Below are 22,637 nucleotides of genomic sequence, written 5' to 3'. Positions count from 1 at the left end.
GCCGACTGAGGAGTGAACCAACAGATGGGAGATCTCTGTCTCTCCTTCTCTCTCAATAACTCTAACTTATAAAAAATTATATATTAAAAAAAGTAAGAGGAAATAAATCACAAGGGAAAGTAGATATAAATGAAATAAAGCCACAGCATACCAGTTTATAAATGGATAAAACAGGGCTTACAGGGAAATTTATAACTGTCAATACCTATATTAAAAAGAAAGATCTCAAACCAACAACCTAATCATCTACCTTAAGAAAAACAGAAAAACCCGAAACTTGAAGTTTCCACAAAGAAAAGCCCAGGACCAGATGGCTTTCACACATGTGAAGAAAAGTGAACATGAATCCTTCCAATAAACAAAACATTTCCAATAAACAGGAAAACACTTCATAATTCATTATATGAAGCCAGCATTACATTTTACCAAATCCCAATAAAGACATGACAAGAAAAGAAAATCACAAGCCAGGAAGCCTTAAGAATACAAGCACAAAAGTCCTCAGCAAAATACTTACAAACTAAATCCAGCAACATAAACAAATGATTATGACCAAGTGGGACTTATCCCAGGAAAGCATGGTTGGCTTAACATATGGAAATCAATGTAATACCCTTAATACAGGACAAAAACCACATGGTCATTGCCATAGACACAGAAAAAGCATCTGAGAGAATCCAAAACCCTTCTATGATTAAAAAAAAAAAAAAACAAAACCTCAATAGGCTGGGAATAGAAGGTAACTTTGGGCTCACTTGGCTAATCCTCCGCCTGCGGCACCGGCACCCCAGGTTCTAGTCCCGGTTGGGGCACCGGATTCTGTCCCGGTTGCTCCTCTTCCAGTCCAGCTCTCTGCTATGGCCCGGGAAGGCAGCGGAGGATGGCCCAGGTGCTTGGGCTCTGCACCCGCATGGGAGACCAGGAAGAAGCACCTGGCTCCTGGCTTCAGATCAGCACGGCGCACTGGCCGTAGCGGCCATTTGGGGGGTGAACCAACAGAAAAGGAAGACCTTTCTGTCTCTTTCTCTCTCACTGTCTAACTCCGCCTGTCAAAAAAATAAAAAATAAAAAGGTAACTTTCTCAACTTGTTAGAGTATCTGATTTATGAAAACCCCACAACTAACTTCATAATGGTGATGCACAGACAGCTTTCCCAAGATCATAACAAGACATAGATGTCTGTACCACTTTTATTCAACAATCTACTCTTTGAGGTTCCTCAAAGAAGAAAATGAATTAAAATGTCATCCAGACTGGAAAGAAGAAAAACTATCCCTACTGGAAATAACACAATATTGTACACTGAAAATCCCAAAGAATCCACTAAAAAAAAGATGAGAACTAGAAAGATCAGCAAGGCTACAAGATCAGTGTACATGATTCAATTACATTTCTGTAGAATGGGAATACACTCTATGTTCACTCTATGTTCATGGATTGGAATACTTAATAGTACTAATGGCAATGCTACCCAAAATGATCTGATTAAACGTAAACCTTATGAAAAACCCTAACGGGCTATTTTGCAGATTACGAAACTCATCCTAAAATTCACTATGGAAAAGGAAGCAATCCTGAGTAACCCTGAATAATCAAAACAAAGGACAAAGTTGAAGGACTTCTACTTCCCAATTCCAAAGCAATGGTAGTCAGTATCAGGTAGCGCTGGCACAAAGGCAGACATACAGATAATGGAACAGGACTCAGAGCCCAGAAATACACTCATACTTTATATTCGACTGATTTCTGATAAGGGTGCCAAGTCCATCTAATGGGGAAAGCTAACAAACGGTGCTGGGAAACAGAACATCCACAGGCAGAAGAATGAAGCTGGACCCAAATCTCACAGATAACTCAATTGAAACAAATATCTGAATGTAAAAGCTAAAACTATAAAGCTCTTAGAAACTTTCGTGACCTCAAATTAGGTAGTAGTTTCTTATATATAACACCTAAATCATAGCAATTAAAGAACTAAACACATTTGACTACATCAAAATTAAAAATGCCTGCTTTGAAGGACACTACCAAGAAAGTGAATAGTTTATGGTATGTGATGAAGTATTTGCAAATCAGATACCTGATAAAGGCTTAGTATCAAGAATATATAAAGAACTCATGGCCGGCGCAGCAGCTCAATAGGCTAATCCTCCACCTGTGGCGCCAGCACCCCGGGTTCTAGTCCTGGTCAGGGCACTGGATTCTGTCCTGGTTGCTCCTCTTCCAGTCCAGCTCTCTGCTGTGGCCCAGGAGTGTAGTGGAGGATGGCCCAAGTCCTTGGGCCCTGCACCCACATGGGAGACCAGGAAAAGCACCTGGCTCCTGGCTTCAGATCAGTGCGGTGCCCAAGCCACAGCGAGCGGCCACTGGGGAGTGAACCAACGGAAAAAGGAAGACCTTTCACTCTATCTCTATCTCTCACTGTCCACTCTGCCTGTTAAAAAAAAAAAAAAAAAAAAAAAAAAAAAAAAAAAACCTCTTGGGGCAGATTTTGTGGTACAGATTAGGCTACCATTTACAATGCTGGCATTTCATACTGGAGCACCAGTTCAAGTCCTGGCTGCTCTGCTTTCACTCCAGCTCCCTGCTAATGAGCCTGGGAAGGCAACAGAACATGGCCCACCCAAGTCTTCAGGCCCCTGCCACTCACGTGGGAGATCTGGATGGAGTTCCTGGCTCCTGGCTTCAGCTTGGCCCAGCCTTGGCTATTGCCATTTCAGGGAGTAAATCAGTAGATGGAAGGTCTCTCCATCTCTGTCATTAAACAAATAAATAAATACAAACATACATCTTAAAAAAAATAAAAAAAGAGGAGCCCAAACTATATGATACCTACATATGATATAGCACCCTGGATGAGAACCTGGGATGGAAAAAGGACAACAGGTTAAAATTAAGAGAATTCAAATAAACCATGTTCATTAAAAAAAAAAAAAGAACTCTTAAAACTTAACAAAAATGATAAAAAGCCCAATTTGAAAATGGACAACAGGGGGCCAGCACTGGTGGCAGCAGGTTAACTGCCCCTTGCAAAAAGCCAGTATCCTATATTGGAGTGCTACTTCAAGTCCTGGCTGCTCCACTTCCAATCCAGCTCCCTGTTAACACACCTGAGAAAGCAGTGGAAGATGGCCCAAGTACTTGGGTCCCTGCCACTCATGTGGGAGACCCAGACAGATGGAGTTCCTGGCTCCTGGTTTCGGTCTGGCCCAGCCAGGGCTATTGCTATCATTTGGGGAGTGGAGCAGCAGATGGAAGATCTCTTTCTCTGTCATTCTGCCTATAAATCTTAAAAAAAAAAAAAAAAAAAAAAAGGGCAATGGGTGGTGTTTGGCCTGCATGCTGGTTAAGACACCTGTATCCCATACCAGAGTGCTTGGGTTCAATTCCTGCCTGTAGCTCCTGATTTTAGCTTCCTGCTAATGCAGACCCTGGAAGGCAGCAGTGATGGCTCAAATGACTGGGTTCCTGCCACCCATGAGGGAGACCTGGATTGAGTTTCTGGCTTTTGACTTTAGCCCTGGCCTACCTCCAGCCATTTTAGACATGAACCAGTGAATTAGAGTTCTCTGTCTTTCAAAAACTTAAAACCAAAAAATGGGCAAAACACTAGAATAGACATTTTTCTGGTGTCTTTTTTATAACTTTATTCAGAATTATGGAATGTCCTACTTACTTAATCTTTTGTGACCTCTTATTACAGTTTTTAAAATTTTTATAAAGATTTATTTATTTATTTGATGAAAGGCAGAGTTATAGAGAGGCAGAGAGAAAGAGGTCTTCCATACACGGGTTCACTCCCCAAGTGGCTGTAACAGCTGGAGCTGGGCCGATCCGAAGCTAGGAGCCTGAAGCTTCTTACAAGTCTCCCATGTGTGTGCAGGGCCCAAGGACTTGGGCCATCTTTTACTGCTTTCCCAGGCTATTAGCAGGGATCTTGGTCGGAAGTGGAGCAGCTGGGACTTGAACCAGCGTCCATAAGGGATTTTGGCACTGCAGGTGGCAGCTTTACCTGCTACGCCACAGCACCGACCCCTAGAATGGACACTTATCTAAATGAGATATAAAAATGTCCATCAAGCACATGAAAAGATGCTTAACACTAGTTGTTAGGGTTACACACATTAAAAATGTGATGAGATACCACTCCATGCTCACTGGGATGGCTACAATAAAAACAAAGTGCGAGAAAGGATGTGGAGAAACTATAACCCTCATACAATATTGCGATGACTATCAAATGGTGCAGCTGCTTTGGAGAACATTTTCTCAAAAAGTTAAAACACAGGGTTACCATCTGATCCTGCAATCCCACCCCATGGGATACATCTAAGAGAACGGGCAAGATGTTTATACAAAAATTTGTATGCAAATTTTATAGCAGCATTATTAATAATAGCCAAAAAGTAGAAACAACCCAAACAACAGATGAATGAACACAATGTAGCATATCCACACTATGGACTACCACTTATCTACAAGAAGGAATACAGCACTGACACAGGCTACAACACGGATATACCCTCAACACATTATTCCAGGGGAAAGCAGCTAGCCAACAGAAGGCCACACAATGGATGACTCAGAATAGGAAAATCCATACACAGATACACACTCCTGGTCTCCAGGGCTGGCAGGGGAAGGTAGCTACTGCTAGGGAGTATGAGGTTTTTATTTAGGATGAAGATGTTCTGGAATTAGATAGTGTTGATGCTGAAAAGCTACTGGTTATTTACAATAAAGTTCATCTGAATAAAAAAAAAAACAGATAGTGTTGATGGTTACATAACCTTGTGAATAGACTAAAAACTACTGAAATGTGTCATTTAAAAGGATACATTTCTTGGTACATGAATTACATTTCAATTTTAAAAATGAGAAAAAAGCCTTTAACTCCCTGCAGAGTTGAGTGTGACTGTTGTATGACTCCCTGGCATCAGCAGGGCTGTGTCCTCATCTCCTGGGGGTGCTGAGGTGCAGAGCTGAGTGCTGCCTGCCCAGAACCCTCAAGAGTACTCACAGTCTTTCAAACACACCACATGACAAAACACCTTCCCCAGTAAACACATCTCACTCACACACACAAAGCTGCTCTCAATCAACGTTTTTGGATCTGCTGTTTGTAAAAGAATATTGTATTAAGTAGGTCAGAAAATGTCTTGGACAGATATAAATTATTACTAATAGTATGGATTTCAGGAAAAAAAAATCTTTCTTATATTCATCTTCACTTACTATGTGCAAGGCACTCTATTCAGAATGGGGACACAATGGGGAGTACACAGTTACCAGGCTCTGGTGCCACGGAGCTTGAGTTTAGATGGGGGGGCAAACCAACTACTAACAAAGGAACAGAAATGATGGGCGACTGAACAAAGACCTAAAGGAAAACAAAACGGAGTAGCAATGCAGGACGCGCAAAATCCGACCTAAAGCCCAGCACAAATGTGTCACCGCTGCACTGGCGAGGAGTGCTGGGCACATTCTGCCTCTGAAACACGCAGTTTTGGGTTTGTGATCCTTAAACCAGCCTTTGAAACACAAGTCGGTGAATAATACCCAACACCACAGTCTTTTTATTTTATTATTTATTTATTTTAATACAAAGCTTTGGCATTAGCAATTTTATGAAAAAATAAAATGTACTAAAAATAAACGCTTGTGTGGCATGATTGGTAAATGATGCACAAAAATAGGTTCTTTTATCCTTCAAGGCAATCAGTCAGGAAGCAGCTTTCTCTTCTTCAAAACCATTCTACCCTAAGGAGTAAAAGGAAAGAGCGGTTATGAATTAGTTATGAAGCAGTTCCCAATGATTTAAAATAATAGACACCCAGGTGATCCTAACTGAAAGGTTGCAAGGGCCTGTCCCCGACCATTTCTTACATCCTCTGGGGAAGCCAGTCAAGCACTGGCATTTCCCCAAGACCAGCAGCTTTGGAGCTGGACCCAGCGGCCTGCCTCTCCCAAGTGTTTCAGTGCTCTCCAAAGTTACGCGGGTAGAAGCAGAGGCTACCAGCGTGTGGTTCCCCACACCATCATTACACAGTGCACAGCCCTCCCTGGTGTAAGGAACTGTTCCGAACGCCGAGTGTGTGGGTGTTGTGTTAAAGTATGCCCTTCTCTTACCCCTTAGGCAATACCTTACTTATTCTGAAATAGGAGCTGAAAAGCAGAGACTTCCTGGGAAGGAGGGGAGTGCTCCAGACTGTGTGTGTGTCTGTCCTCAGAGCAGTGCCACAAGTGCCCTCCATCTTCCTAAGCTTCCCCCTGACTTTCAGGGCCTGCCCTCCCTCTGCCACCCCGGCGTGGGTGAGAGGGGACTGCCTTCACCCTGGATCCTCATTCACCTTCCACAGTCCTCCCTGTGTACTCTGGCTCATGTTCATGGTTTCCAGTTGTGTTTTCAGCTCTGACCTGCCGTCTCCACTGAGTTCTGCATGCGGGCTTCAAACAACATCATCTTGAGTGGACAGATGCTCTCCAGCATCTCTTGGTTTCTTCTCTTCCCCCACACTGACTTCCTCCTCCAACTCCACATTTTTACCTGACCTGCCTTCCTACCTCCACTCTCTGGCACTTCAAAGCAACCTCTCAGCAGGCAGGAATGACCTCTCTGCCAAAAGCCTTAGACACCAACCACTGTTTGCAAGAATGAAGTCCAACTTCTGCAGCCTGCTTAGTGCCGCCGCCACTGCTACCTACAGCAGACACATCAAACCACAACACTGCCAGCAGCTGCCCTGCCTTTCCCCGGGTCTGTGCTCTAATTATGCCCAGCCTGGTTCCTCAGTCACTCCCTCTGTGAAGTCTCTTTCAACTCCCCCTGGGCGTGACACAGAACACAGTGCGCCCTCCTTGGCTCTTCCTGTCGCTGTACACTGCCTACTCTGCATGTGCAGCACAAGGCAATCAGCTCTCTACTGGCTCTGGGTCAGTGGGCCTGATGCCTACCAAGTGCTGGGGCAATGGTATCTAAATGAATGAGAGAGGGGTGGAGGGGGAGGAGGAGGGGGAGAGAGAGGGGAGAGGGGGGAGAGGGGGGAGAGGGAGGAGAGAGGGGGAGAGAGACAATCAGTTCTTGAAAAGCTCAGATGTGGAGCTTTATGATAAGCTCTATGCTACTGTAACTTCTATTTTAGATACCACACTGTTGTTTCTCCGAGAAAGTGGATATTAAATTTAATGCTTTTTAGGAGTGAATCAAGATTTTAAAACCTCTTTTATTTTGCTATCCTTTCAAGAGAGTATAAACTAACATGGGGGCAGGCATCTGACACAGGAGTCAAGGCACTGTTTGGGACACTGTATCTCATGTCAGAGGGCCTGGGTTTGAGTCCTGGTTCTGCTCCTGGTTCAAGCTTCCTGCTAGCATGTACCCTGGGGGGCAGCGGATGATGGTCCAAGTACTTGAATCTCTGCTACCCACAGGGGAGACCCAGGAGTTCCAGGCTCCTGGCTTCAACCTGGCCCAGACCTGACTGCTGCAGCATTTGGGGAGTGAACTAGCAGATGGAAGAGCTCTCTCTGTTTGCCGCTCTCTCTGCCCCAGAAACAAACACCACAGATGAACGCAGCCGTAACATTAAAGTACTTCTTGAAAGCAAATAATGATAACTGCCAGAAACAGGAAAGTCTAACCAAAGTTCTCCATTGCCTTTAATAGGCTTTTTTTCTTTCAATCAATTTTTCAGAAAACTAAAATCTGACTTTTTCAACTATATCATTTGGAGCCCTCAAATGGCCCTCTGGAATAGTCAAAGACAAGTAGTAAAAGGAAGAGTGGCAATCAGAAGTATTGGATTTTAATTCCAGGGCCCCCTTTCCTACAGCATCTCTTGGAAGTCCATGTCTGAGAAAGACTGAGAGAGAGAGAAAGAGTGAGACAGAGAAAGAGACAGAGAGACAGAGATTGAGATCCTGTCCCCTGGTTCATTCCCCAAATATCTACAACAGCAAGGGCTGAAGTTGGGAACCAGGCACTCATACTGGGTGGCACATATAGGTGGCAAGAATCCAATTACCTGAGCCATACCAATGCCTCCTAGGGTGCGTGTTAGTCAGGCGCCAGAACTAGGAACTGAATCCAGGTACTGCAGTGTAGGATGTGGGCATCTTAGCTACTAGGCTAAGTGCCTGCTCCCTAAACTTTTATTTTTCCATAAACTTTCTGAAGTACCCAGATATATCTCATGGTGGGAATTGGTAATAAAAAGTTTGAAAACTCTTTCTGGGGCTGCCGCTGTGGTGTGGTGGGTGGGGCTGCTGCACTTCCAATCCAGCTCCCTGCTATGGTCTGGGAGGACGGTGGAGGATGGCCCAAGTGTTTGGGCCCTTGTGCCTGTGTGGGAGACCCAGAGGATGCTCCTGGCTCCTGGCTTTGGATTGGTGCAGCTCCAGGCGTTGCAGCCATCTGGGGAGTGGACTAGTGGATGGCGGACCTCTCTTTCTTTCTGCCTCTGCCTCTCTGTAACTCTTCTAAAATAAAAATCTTTTTAAAAGAAGATTTATTTATTTGTTTGAAAGAGTTACAAAGAGAGAAGGAGAGGCATAGAGAGAGAGGTGGTTCACTCCCACTGGTTCATTCCCCAGTTGGCTGCAACAGCCAGAGCTGTGCTGATCTGAAGCCAGGAACCAGGAGCTTCCTCCAGGTCTCCCACACGGGTACAGAGGCCCAAGGACTTGGGCCATCTTCCACTGCTTTCCAGGCCATAGCAGAGCTGGATTGGAAGTGGAGCAGCTCGGACTGGAACCAGTGCCCATATGGGATGTCCAGGCACTGCAGGTGGTGGCTTTACCTGCTACGCCACAGTGCCAGCCCCATAAAAAAAATCTTTAAAAAATAAAAAAAGAACAAACTCTTTCTGATACATCCCAAGACATCACATTTTCAGACGCTTTCTTATCAAGATGTACCAATCTACTATTTGTCAATGTTCCTCCTAGACAGTCCTAGGGCCAGCATTATGGTGCAAAGGATTAAGCCGCAGCCTCTGGCACCAGCATCTCACATGGGCTCCGGCTCTAGTCTTGGCTGCTCCACTTCTGATCCTGCTCCCTGATAATGCACTTGAGAAAGCAGCAGAAGATGGACCAAGTCCTTGTGCCCCACCACCTATGAAGGAACCTAGATGGAGCTCCAGGCTCCTGGTTTTGGCCAAGGCCATTTGAGGAATGAACCAGCATATGGAAGCTCCCTCCTGCCCTCTCTATCTTTCCTCCTCTTTGTAATTCTGCCTTTTTTTTTTTTATCTTTTAAAAAAATAAAAAAAACGAATCCTGAGCAGAACGACTCAAAAATATTACATAGACAGAACAGAAATATCCATTCCTTTTATTTGATCTACGAATTCCTGCTGCCCTACCTTAGAGGAGGGCTGCTCACTAGGACCCCCTGGGGAACAACCACAGCCTGCTGACCTGCTGCACGTGGCCAGGGCTTCTCAACCTTGGTTTGTGCTACAAGGATGTTTGTTTAGTGACTTGGCCACATCATCCTCATCAGATCCATTTCTTCCTGCTGCGACTGAATCTTACCTGCCTGGGCTCCATTTCTGTCACTCTTTGGACATGGTTTCTATGTCTCAGAACCCAGGTCCTGGAAAAGGCTTCAGAGGATATACCTGGTTAAATCTCTCACTGACTGAAAATCTCTCCCATGTCACCTAGGTACTATATATGTATATGTATGTGTAAATGTGTGTGTGTACACACACACATACATTTACCTTGCATTTATTTTTTTTGTCTGACTACTATCCTGTTTCTATCTGCAGTCTGAGAATTCACCAAATTTGTTTGCAATATTAAAAAAATTTAAGGCACAATTAGTCACAATAGAGTACTTAGGCAGTGACTCAGATACATGGGCTTCTGATTGAAGGCAGCAGTGCCAAGTCCTTGGTAGGTGTGCAGGGCGTGTGAGCACCAGCGGGTATGGTCACTCCAGCCAGCTGCTCTTTATGCAAGCATTGTCCACCTGCTTGCAGCGGAGGCTGGGAGGTGCCTGGGCTCTGCACACCTGCTCTCACAACTGGTTATGCTGCTTCATTTGGCTCACGGGGTCTCACAAGTGACTGGACTGGGTCAAGGGCTTGCTGAACTCCCATAAACAAGATCAGTGCTATATAATACTGTCAGAGGAGGAGACCTTCTAGCAGGCACATGCGCACAGGCAATTTTCAGATAATCACTAACATGCCAAAAGATGGTATCTGTCTATATAATGAGATATCTTACAAATGGATGAGATTACTCAGAATATTAAGCCAAGGCAAATAAAATGAAAACCGGTTCTCATTTTGGAAGTAAGTTTTTTAGTAGAGGCAAAAACAGAAATCAGGTAAATTTCAAAGAATCCATTAATGAAGAACAACTGTAAATTTATTTGTTGAAACAAACTTTTCTCTAGAATAAAATCATAGGAATTTCTTAAAAACATTTCTGAGGAACAAATACTTGGTAAGAGTGAGTGTTATCTTTTGTATTATCCCCACAGTAAAAATGGCTTTTAAAAAATTAAGTAATTTATGCTTACTGTTAAAAAAATCACCACACGGAAACAGAAACTGGAGAGGAAAACATCACCTCGAATTCTAACTTCAGATAATCACCACTAATATTCCAGTGACCATTCTCTCATGTAGTCATATGCATGTATACATACACACGCCCGCTCACACTCTCAACTTCTCTCTCTGCATGGGATCATGAATGTTGTCCTTCAAAGTGGTTTTGATTGAAGGCACAGCAATATTCAAATGAGTGACTGCAGTACTAACCCACTACGAGGCCAATGGGAGAAGGGCTGGACTGACATGGATCTGGGATCCATGACTTGATTCTGAATTGAGTCATGCAGGCATTTATGCATGGAACAGAAACACAGCCCAGACACTGATCTCTAACAGGCAACACGTCCACTGAGCATCTCTCAAATGCCTGGTGTGTGTACTGAGCGTGTAGGGAGGCTCTGAGAGGCAGTCAGATGACCATTAATTCACTTCGTAATTCTCAAGTGTCCAGGGATCACTCAATTGTGACATTTTTAAGGAGTGGGCTTGAATTAGTACCTAGTCTGATGGTGATCACAGGAGTAAGCACAACGGTGGCTACAGGTGAAGTAAGTGTTTCCTTCTGAATTGCACTCTGGATCACAGGCACTCACAGAGCTCCTATGGCCTCATATCCTATTTCATGGAAGAAGTTAAAATCGCTGACCAAGATAAAGGTCACATAACTGATTAAAGGCTGCAATGGATGTGGCTAATGCTTATCGAGCACTTATGTACCAGGCACTGTGCTAAGCGCTTCTTGTGTTGATTCGACAAGGACCCTGTGATGCCGTCCTACCATTCTCCCTGCCTTACAGAAGACCTCAATGAGCTTCAGATACATGTAACTGCCCAGGGCTCACAATTACGAAGTGCGGGAGGGGACTTGCCCCCTCTAGATCCAGGTGTGGAGTCCGAGCAACATCGCTGCTCTGCTGGAGCAAAGCCGCACTGGGCAGGTCCTGGAGGCCACAGGGGATTCTTGCAAGGGTCCGGCCAACAGGTCAGGGTAACTTGCTAGGCTTGCCCACTGTTTCTAAAGCTGGACAACGGACAGTCAATTAAATCAGCAGCACAAATGTGTCTGATTAATTACTGATCACTTATGGTGCCAGGACATAACTGAATACGGAGAGCACATGAATTCCACTGGCACCCACTGGGGCTCAAATTTGGGCAGAGCTCCAGGGTTGCTTTCATCTCTAGTCAGCTTTCAGGGAAACTGCTAAAAGAAAAAACCTAGGTAACGTCTTGCAGTAAATGCCCTAAATTTAAAGCTAAAATGGAAAGCCTTTTCTGTGTCTTATTTCTATAGAAAGTCACCTTGGAAAATCACCAGACTGCCATGGACCTGATTCATTCTGCCTAACTTCCATCCTCAGAATAAGTGCACAGCAGTCACAACAAGGAACGCCAGTTTCTGCCTGCACCGCAGTCCCAGGCTCTGCCCCTGGCAACCCCATGTTCCTCCTCTTCCTGTGGTGAGACCTGCCTTCCTGGAATCTGCCCTTTGGAGATAAAGTCCATGCTCATTTTCTCATCCCCCTGGCAGTCTTCCTAAAATTAGACAGCAGGCCTTCCTGATTATTTCTCTCCCGCAGGTAAACATCCACATCACTGACAAGGGTGCTGGTGTCTGCCCAAAAGCTAAGTATGCAGGATTCCAGAAATCTTGATGAGCCCAAGCCAAGGGGGTCCTTCCTTTTGCCTAACAAGACTGACATGTGTGCCCTGTTGATTTCATAAGCTCATGCTAATGAAAACCTCTCTCTAGATCCCTTCTTAAGAGAGCTGCTCTTGTTGAACATGGTGAACTCCCAATCTGTGTGGTGCACTAAAAGTATGCTCATGAAATAAATTATTTTGCTAGGTGTGACCCCACTGGGATCTGAATGAAGCTGGTGGAAAGCTAATTCTCACTACCTTTATGAAAATTAACCTGTGTCTTTTTTTGGGATTATCTGGCACATGCAATCCAAAAAACAATTTGTTACTTACTCATTAGCATTCAAGCTAGCTGTGGCTCTGATGATCATGTAGCAGAGAGTGAGAGCACTGAGGAGGCCAAAACTGGCAATAATAAACCATTCTTCTGTTGACAAAGGAAAGGGAGGAAATCACTCTGGGGAGAAGGTTTAAGTCAAAGCGATGTCAACATTTCCCTCAAATGCAACGAAGCAGACGTCAACGGAGGTGTAAGCCAAGACTGGCCCAAGGCAGTGAAGCAGGAGGAGATCTGCCAGAGCTACTAACTGGAGGAGGTTAGTGGAAGTGCTGGTGAGAGCTGCGCGGGAGACAGGACAGCGGCCCGGCCATTTCTTCCAGTTTAGGTTCTTAGGACGTGACGAGTGTGGCCACCAAACAGTGTGTAGGGAAAAAATAGAAAACTGTGCGTGGATATAGGTTTTTCCCACTGTGAATTTAAATGACAGCAAAGTAGACTAACCATACTTAGAATCTTCTTTTCTTCTTCACTTTGTCATTTCTGCATGGTTGTGTTGCTCATTCTTAGGTAAAGGCCAGAAATACGGAGCAAGGTCTCAAAGGTCTCGTGGGTGCTCCACGCAGTCTGCATGCTGGCCTTCCACGGCATTGCTGTCTACATTCTTTTCCCTACTGCATGGGGTGACTTACACTATTCACATAAAGAGAACACCTCAGTGGTGTCTCAGGAAACCAGGCACCATGCTTCACACTCCTGGTGCTGGGAAGCAGCCCTGGTTGTTTTGGCTGTGCCATTCAGGAGGAGTTGGCAGGATGGGGACAGACAAGCACCGGTCCACTAAAGAGATGAAAACCTCTGGAACGTAGAGCTCTAAGGGTTTTTATGCAGACTCTGAGGCTCTGTCCATCCAAAAACTTTGTTAATATTTCTCCTTTACGTTTCAGAGCCTGTATTGCCAAGGTCACGTTTTAAACCCAGCATCTGAGTCGCATTTGGCACAGCAGTTAAGACGCTGCCTGGGAGGTCCACATTCCATATCGGAGTGTCTGAGTTCAAGTTCTGGCTCCATTTCTGATTCCAGCTTCCTGCTGTTGTGCACCCTGGGAGGCAGCAGGGAATGGATAAAGTACTTAGCTTCCTACCACCATGTAGGAGACCAGGATGGAGTTCCAGGCTCCTGGTATTGACCAGGCCCAGGCTGGGGTTGTTGTGGGTATTTTTTGAGTGAACCAGTGGATGGAAGATTTCTATCTTTCTCTCTCTGACTTTCAAATAAGATGAAAACATTTTTAGAAAGTATTTATTGAGAACTTCAACAAAATTAGTCTGACTCCCTAAAAAGTCTCAAGTACAGTCTTAAGAGTGTTCACAGCTTGGGCTGGTCCAACAAAGTAGTTCACAGTAAAATCCCCTCCACCTCTGCAGGGACAGAGAGGAAATATTTACTGCCAGGATGCCAAATGTTTATACACAGAGCTGTGCCTGATGCAATGTTTCTTAATCCGAGCCCCATGAGTCCTAAAACTGCATCCAAAATTGAGTGTGCACAGGCATGTTTCTTCAGAAAGGTTATCGCTCTTCCCTTAGACTGTCATCTTAGTCTTCAAAGGTTTAGAAGAGCTCTCTGCAGGATGCTGGGCTTGTTCTGTGAACATTTATCCACCTGTCTTGGTTTACACTATTAAAATAGCTAGTTAGTTTGTTCTCTTTAAATAACAGGGCAACTATATTCCTAAAGTTGTACTTATTAAATTTGTATTCCTTAAAAAAAATTAAAAAAAGATGCAAGTCATAAAAAAACAAATAAATAACAGGGCATCCACTGCCTTTTGGATTACGATTTTCCTCATCTCCAGACTGAAGCTTTTTATTTAGGTCAAAATGTACATTCACGAATCCACATGAAAGCCACCCTTTTAATGCGTCAGGAGAAGTGCACAATGGCATTCTAAAACATTGAGAGAAGAGTACACACCAACCTTAAGATGCATAAGGAGCCGAATACAGCCTGCTTTCTCCTCCTTAGCCTCTTTAACATATAATAAGCAGACTAATTTTTAGAACTTCAATTATGTCTACGTTCCCACATTCTGAGTACACATCTATATGCGTGTCACTTCAGTTATAAATAAAGGCTAGCGAGCACCATGACAGGCCCACAGGTATTCTAGCAGCAACCCACCGTGGCCGGCCGCGGGCACCTGTGTCCTCCCCGGTGCCTAGTTAGCACAGTGCCTTGCACACAGTACTGTAGTGGCTGTGGCGCCCCAGGGCTTTGGAGGGAAAAGTACAGGTAGCTCTGGTCTAGTTTAGCCACATGAATTTCATTTACTAACATCATGTGTAGATTCTGTCAAAGGGGATTAATTTGGTATATGAAGTAATGCTACTTTATCATCAAAACCCAAGATTCTGACAGGGTATTACTACATAAAGTAGAATGGGTCCCAACCTTATAGTAGCATCTGAGTCAGAAGAGACCTACAAAGACTCATTAACAAACTGCCTCCATCTCCTCTATTACTCTCAGGCCTAGCCCAACAAACCTAGATTGCACAGTAGGAAAACCATGGAATGCTATGAAAACACGTCACTTGGAAATGGTAAGAAATGAGCCAAATCACAGCACACAATAGTCTGACTTATTTTATAACTAAATGAAGGGGGATCTTTGGGTTTACATGAATGATCGAATAGAACAGTGGGAAACCCGACTGTAGTGAACAGTCCCTGCTTGGTTCAAAACGTCCTTCAGTCGGGCAGTGCTCTGTGAGGGCCTCACCCGCGTGACTGACTGCCTCTCTGACTCCTGGCGTGAAGCGCAGTCCCAGAAGCTGCAGGCTGTGAGGCTGAGGCAAGCAATGGGACACACTGGAAGAGGCAGCACCAGAGTGGCGACAAGAAAGATGGGTGAAGGTTGTTAGATGGCAATAATGTGTAAAGGATGGAACCAAAGAGAGAAGCTGGCCTGTTAGGGTGCATGTGTACACGCTCACACACACGCTGCCGACCCACTCACACCGTACCTTAGGCACCGCCATCGAAACACTTGGTGCATTTCTTCTCTGCTTGTCAACAGTTCAACAATCATGATGTTCACAACTAGCCCAGAGTATTGTTTAGGCAGATTACCTCTCAGCTTTTCTCTCGCCTCGTGTACAATTATAATAGAATTAAGTGCCAAGAGACCATATAGAGTGTAAAACAGAGCGAGCAACAACAGGCAGTCTCAACCGTTCCTCAAGCTGTGCACGGTTAGGCTCAAATTCTGCGTCATTTTTTCACCAGGCCTGCAGCCTGGGAGATCCGAGGGCTCCGGCACTCAGTTATGCACACACTGGTGATGCTGCTGACGCAGATGTCACATTCCAGCGTCTCCCTCTTAACCGTCTATTTGCAGTGCAATGATTTCAACATAAGGTCCAGCAAACAGCCAGTTAAGACAAACTCCCTGAATGACTACTCATTAAATGCAGCCATTCCTGTCAAATACATCCAAATATACAAGCTCCTTATAATAGAGAAAGCGCCGTCATCCCAAGTACCTGAACAAAAGCACACATTACTTTCCGGGTTGCAGACTACGTGGCTGCCCTGTGCCTGGGCAAGGGGTCACCACTTACTTGTTACTGCAATGTTGATCTCTCCTGTCCTAGGAGTGAGCTCCCCATCCTGAGGAAGAGGCGATATCCCCGAAGTCCGAAGTGGCTCAAGGCCCAGGGAGTTGTCACTGGCAAGGTCACCCAGGGCTGATCTTCGGTTGACTGCTTGGGTTCTGGTCAGCCTTTCCATATCAAATGCTACATTATCAGTACAAGGCAAATTTGGCTGCAAAATAGTTCCAGATTAGAAATAACTGTAAGAATAACAAATCTAAGTATCTGCCACTCCACTGCAAAGACAGAGGGAGTCATCGTCATTAGGACAGACTGACAAATGTTCGGTTTAAACATCTTTCAGCTCTATTACTTTGGATAATGTCAGAGTGTCAATGTTGAGGGACAGTGGGTTAACAAACTACCCCTCTGATTGAACTTATCTGGCAGTCAGCTTGAAAACATTTTCAGCCTTTAAACATAAGGAAGCCACACAGCCAAGGGCAGATCAGAGTCTAATACTCTTCAACACTAGGACAAAACTTTGGAATGTAAGCCCCAATCCTGAAGGACAGTTAAGAGTGGCCGGGGACCAAAGTCTTCCAATTACAAAGTGTGCATAGAAGCTCCTAATTTAACACTGTGCATAGGTGGTTTCCCTAGCAACCTGGGCTCTTTTTGCCTGTAGCAGACAGGGCTGGGAAAGGTGTGAGAGAAGTTTCTACAGAGAGAGATGACAGCCAACTAGCAGAACCAATGGCCTCCTGGGCCAAAGAATTTTTTTTTTTTATCTTTTATTTAATGAATATAAATTTCCAAAGTACGACTCCTGTGTTACAATGGCTTCCCCCCCCATACCGTCCCTCCCACCCACAACCCTCCCCTTTCCCACTCCCTCTCCCCTTCCATTCACATCAAGATTCGATTATCTTAATATACAGAAGATCAGCTTAGTATACCTTAAGTAAGTATTTCAACAGTTTGCTCCCACACAGAAACATAAAGTGAAAAATAATAGATGATTTTTTTTAAATGATGCTTGAGATCATTCGAAAGTGTCACCAAAAACATTTACAATACAGTAGAATAGCTGGTGCTTATAATGACATTCTGTTAGAAAAGCCTTATTTCTTGTTTTAAGGAATGTTTAAGGAATCATGATAGTTTTAACACATTTTAGAAGGATTTTTATTAAAACACAAGGGGAAAGTATTAGCACTTGAAAGAATACACTTAAACAAAAACAAGCAGGCCAGAGGCAATGCCAGAGGGCAAACTACTACCTCCCAAGCGTCCTCTTTGTGCCAGGCTGTATAGCAGATATTCCAAGCTGAGCCAGTTTCAAGTGGTGGGCATGGGCACGTGGCAAGGTCTTCAGACATTTCTGCCTGCTGTGCTTGGAGCACTGTGCTACTGGCATCTCGCAGCAGAAGCTGGGGATACTACTGAATAATCCACCACACACAGGAAAGCCTGCATCAGAAGGAATTACCCACTCCACTAATGCTAACGCTGAGAAATCCTGAGTTAACCTACCACATGCCTGGCAGGATCTCTGCAGACAGGATGATTGGGGTGTTAATGCCCAAATGGATCAACTGGACTGCTTTCAAATGTGACTGGGTAGCATATTTAAAATAGGACTACCTACATCTCAGTTGAGTTGCAAGGCTGAAATGAGGAGTTCACATGTTAGAAAAAACTCAACTTTTTGATCCATAAGGAGATTATTTCTTGATTCATTTATTGAGACTAGCAAGTATTTTTTTTTTCTTCTAAAAAGCATAAGCCTGGATAAATACTTCCCGTAAGCAAGGAAATACTCGTGTAGGAAGCCTCCAAGGTCTTTGGTGAGTCAGTGCTATCGGAGCGCCTGCCAGAACTGACCTCTGGGATGCAGACCTGGCTGCCACCCTGGCCAGGCTGTTAAAGCTTCTTCTGGGAATTTGCTCACCACCCACTTTTACTGCTTGCAACTTGCCAACACCCAAGAAATCAAAGGCAAATGTTAGAGGAGGGAACATAAGTGATGACATCATTTTATATTAAGCTAAATGCTTAAAATATTACCAGTCAAAATTGGACCAGAGTCAAAAGTCACTCTCTATATTTTTTCCTTTAAAAAAAGATTTGGAATGAAGGAAAATAATGTCTTTGTCTACATATCAGTTCTTCACCACATATCACAATTCAACAGAAGCTTCCTTTTAACAGTGGACTAATACAGTTATTTATCATCCATCCTAGGAGTTCCCTGAGATGGGTTAGATCACAAGCAGTCTGGAAGAGAGGCACTGCTGGACTAACAAGGTTAAAGACAAGGAGCGCCTGTGTATTCTCATGAGACTTACTCATGCCTATTATGCCAACTGTGTTATATGACACGTAGATACGATATTACACAAAAGTGATCACAAAATAGGAAACATACCACAATTCCAAGGGCCTTCAAAATATTAAGTTTGCACATTGGACAGGTGCAATGCTCACTAAGCCAGGGGTCCACGCAGGATTTGTGGAAAACATGTCTGTAAATTAATGGAGAATTATGTCACAAATTATATACTTAAATTAAGGCAAAAATGGAACAAAATGAAATGTTTAGCTAGTCAATTTTCCTTCTTTTAAGATATATTTGCCAATTTCATGAGACAAACATTGGGGATTAAAACATAACTTGCAGAAAACCTCCTGACCCCAATCTCATGTATCAACAGCAGTATATAAGGAGAAATGAAAAATAGGATTTGACAGTTCGGAGACTTTATTCTATTAAATTCCAAAAACACTTGAGGAAACCTAAAAAATCTATTAAGAATTGGGGCTGGTGTTGTTGCATAGTAGGAAAAGCTGTTGCCTGTGATGCCAGCATCTCATATGGGCACTGGTTCATGCCCTGGATACTCATTCAAATCCCTGTTAATGGCCTGGGAAAAGCAGCAGATGATAGCCCAAGTGTTTGGGCCCCTGTATCCATGTGGGAGACCCAGAAAGAGCTCCTGGCTTCGGCCTGGCCCAGCCACAGCTGTTGGAGCCATCTGTTGAGTAAACCAGTGAATGGAAGATCTCTCTCCTTGTCTCTCCCTCTCTCTCTGTAACTCTGACTTTCAAATAAATTGACAAATTAAAAAAAAAAAAGATTTATTAAGAATAAAGGTAATGTGACTTATATCAGCTATATTTTCTATAATAGATAACCAAAAAATGGAATTCAAAAAGATATTAAGGGTTAAGTCAAAAAAGTTCTTTGCATCATTATTAGTTTCATGAAATCCTGTTTAAGTGTCATTTAAAACATTGTTTAAAATAATGGGGGCCAGCACTGTGGCACAGTAGGTTAATCCTCCACCTGCGATGCCAGCATCCCACATGGGTGCTGGTTCGAGTCTCGGCTGCTCCACTTCTGATCCAGCTCTCTGCTATGGCCTGAGAAAGCAGTAGAAGATGGCTCAAGTCCTTGGGCCTCTGCATCCACGTGGGAGACCCAGAAGATGCTCCTGGCTCCTGGCTTCAGATCGGCTCAGTTCCAGCTGTTGGGACCATTCGGGGAGTGAATCAGCGGATGGAAGACCTTTCTCTCTGTCTTTCCCTCTCACTGTCTGTAAATCTATCTCTCATATAAATAAAAATAAAATCTTAAAAATTAAAAAAAAATGGGGCTGGCATTGTAGCACAGCAGGTTAAGGTGCTGCTTGGGACACAGGCATCTCATACTGGAGTCTTGGCTGCTCTGCTTCCTATCCTAACTCCCTGGTAATGTACTTGGGAAAGCTCCAGGGCTTGGGTCCTGGCCAACCAGGGGTTGGGATGGATGCAGTTTCTGGCTCTGGCTGATGGGGGCACTTAGGGAATGAACCAGTGGATGGACGATCTCTGTCTCCACACCACCCCTCGACCTGCCCCACCATTCTGCCTTTTGGATAAACAAACAAACCTTATATATATATATATATATAAAGAATCTTGCCTGTAATGCATGTTAATTAACTATAAAAGGTACAGGTGAGCTGGAACTATTCCAAGGGTGAACTGTGTCTAAGAATCTAACACTCAGCCAGCAAGTTCCAGCTGAAATGTTGAAGGGGAAAGATGGGTGATTTCTCTCTTATTCAGGGGAACAGAAAAGTCACATCCTTGTGACTGGAAGTAAGTCAGTTATGAAGAGTCTTACGTTATTTTTTGAGTTATTTATTTATGTATTTGAAGTGCAGAGTGACAGGGAGGGAGGGAGAGGCAGAGAGAGAAAGCAACCTTCCATCTACTAGTTTACTCTCTAAACACAAACAAAGGCCAGGGTTGGGCCAGGCCAAAGCCAGGGGCCAGAATTCACTTCTGGTTTTCTATATGGGTGGCAGGGACCTAAGCACATGGGTCTTCCAATACCTTCCCAAGTCATTAGCAGGAAGCTGGAAATGAAGAGTAATAGCTTTGATTCAAACTGACACTCTGATATGGAGTGCTGGAGTTGCAAGCAGCAGCTTCACCCACTGCACCACTGGCTGCATCACATTGACAGCTGTGCATTCTTAGAAAAGGAACTTGTTCACCCCTCAGAAGGGAGAAAATACTTTGAGGCCCTGCATAGCAGCTCCTGCGAAGCCCCTTGGAAGCCCCAGAGTTCCTGGCCAGGCAGGGAAAGTGATGGCATCAGGACAGACATTCAGGGTCCTTCTGAAGAGCAGGTACATCAGAGAGGTCATGGAAAAATAGGCTTAAAAGAAAAGATAAGTTTATTTTGTGCAGAAAATTTAAATGTCAGCAGTTTTTTTTTAAATTTTTTTTGTTTTTTTTTTGACAGGCAGAGTGGACAGTGAGAGAGAGAGACAGAGAGAAAGGTCTTCCTTTGCTGTTGGTTCACCCTCCAATGGCTGCTGCGGCCGGCGTGCTGCGGCCAGCGCACCGCACTGATCCGATGGCAGGAGCCAGGAGCCAGGTGCTTTTCCTGGTCTCCCATGGGGTGCAGGGCCCAAGCACCTGGGCCATCCTCCACTGCACTCCCGGGCCACAGCAGAGAGCTGGCCTGGAAGAGGGGCAACCGGGACAGAATCCGGTGCCCCAACCAGGACTAGAACCCAGTGTGCCGGCGCCGCTAGGCAGAGGATTAGCCTAGTGAGCTGCGGCGCTGGCCTAAATGTCAGCAGTTTTTTATTCAGATGTATTTCCCATGTTTTCTTTTTAAAAAGATGTATTTATTTATTTGAAAGGCAGACTGGCAGAGACGGAGAGATCTTCCATCCACTGGTTCACTCCCCAAATGGTTGCAATAGCCAGGGCTGGATCAGGCTGAAGCCAGGAGCCAGAAACTACATCTTGGCTTCCGATATGGGTGGCAGTGGCCTAAGCACCCCAGCTATCTTCCATTGTCTTTCCAGATGCATTATCAGGGAGCTGGATCGGAAGTGCAGTAGTTGTGACTGAAAGCAGCACTTTAATATGGGATGCTGGTATCAAAAACAGCAGCTTCACCCACTGCACCACAAGGCGTACTCCTCCCACAGAACTTCTGAAGACCCCATCTATGCATGCATTTGAAAGATACCAAATCGGATCATGGTATGTCTTTGAAATCTTTGGTAATTTATAATATACTATTATTTATGATTGTTCAATGTGTAGTTTTGACCTTAAACAGGAACAGGTCTAGAAGACTGTTTTCATTGGGACTGGGAGTAAATATTCACATGTACAGCTTCAGCTTGAACACCACACAGCCCTTCCTAGGTACCAAACCTGGCAGGTGCTCAAGCCCTTCATATAAAATGGTACTGTATTTGCATACAATGTAGGCATCATCTTCCTGTGTACTTTAAATCATCTCTAGATGACTTATAATACCTAATACATGGACAAGCTATGTAGAATGTTGTTACATATATTGTTTAGAGAATAAGGACACACAAAAAGGTTTGAATATATTCAATATAGACGTGATTTAAAAAAAGGTTTTCCTAAATGCTGCTACAGGGATATACTCGGCTCCCTACCCAGAAGACAGAGGCTTCAGACATCATCTCATGCCAGCGAAGAGCACCTCGTTGCCCCATGTCTGCAAAAAGTAGCTCTAAAGATAGATCATCGTCCCTCTACCCCTCCTGGACTGTTGGGGTTAATGTAATCCCACACAACTCTTGCTTTATAAAAAACAAAAGGGGAGAATGTTGGTAAAATGGCGCAATCTTATCTATGGCATGATCCACACCCTGACACCATCCTAGGCTCTAGCCCCCACCGCCACTGCTGGAAGCCAGGTGGCCACATGGCCCAACCACTGGTGTAAGCCCCACCCCCATCCTAATGGGATTCGCTGCTCCTACTTTCCTGAGAAGTTTTAAGAGGAACTGTTCCTGTACACATGGTACATGCTCGCTCTCTCTCTCTCTCTCTCTCTCTCTCTCTCCTGATCTCTGTCTCGCTTTCTTACGCTCTCCTTCATTGGCCCTTCCCTCCAGTCTATCGAGTTCCCCCAATAAACTCTTTCCCTTTAAAAAAAAAAAGGTTTTCAATACTCCTTTTCTTCCCCTATTACTTTTCTTCCCCTATTA

General features: G+C 44.3%; 1 protein-coding gene across 6 annotated transcripts in view; it reads right to left on the bottom strand.

The window, feature by feature from the left end:
* RNF130 (ring finger protein 130) overlaps positions 1-22,637 on the bottom strand; it is a 141,288-nt gene that overhangs the window by 20,595 nt on the left and 98,056 nt on the right. For 2 of the 6 annotated variants that reach the window (XM_008274987.4, XM_008274989.4), the window contains 4 exons: positions 18,527-18,623; positions 16,123-16,327; positions 12,553-12,646; positions 5,575-5,761 (listed from right to left, as the gene is read on the bottom strand). In XM_008274987.4, the coding sequence (XP_008273209.3) occupies positions 5,746-5,761; positions 12,553-12,646; positions 16,123-16,327; positions 18,527-18,623 (412 nt within the window). In that variant the 3' untranslated portion in view covers positions 5,575-5,745. Of the gene's footprint in view, positions 1-5,574; positions 5,762-12,552; positions 12,647-16,122; positions 16,328-18,526; positions 18,624-22,637 lie in introns of those variants that run through there. The other 4 variants (XM_008274991.4, XM_070076507.1, XM_008274988.3 and 1 more) reach the window with 2 other exon arrangements.

The sequence above is a fragment of the Oryctolagus cuniculus genome, chromosome 6 (assembly GCF_964237555.1).
Source record: "Oryctolagus cuniculus chromosome 6, mOryCun1.1, whole genome shotgun sequence".
In the NCBI taxonomy this organism is placed as follows: Eukaryota; Metazoa; Chordata; class Mammalia; order Lagomorpha; family Leporidae; genus Oryctolagus; species Oryctolagus cuniculus.
The sequence above is the reverse complement of the archived record's forward strand: the minus strand, read 5'-3'. Positions and strand labels throughout refer to the sequence as shown.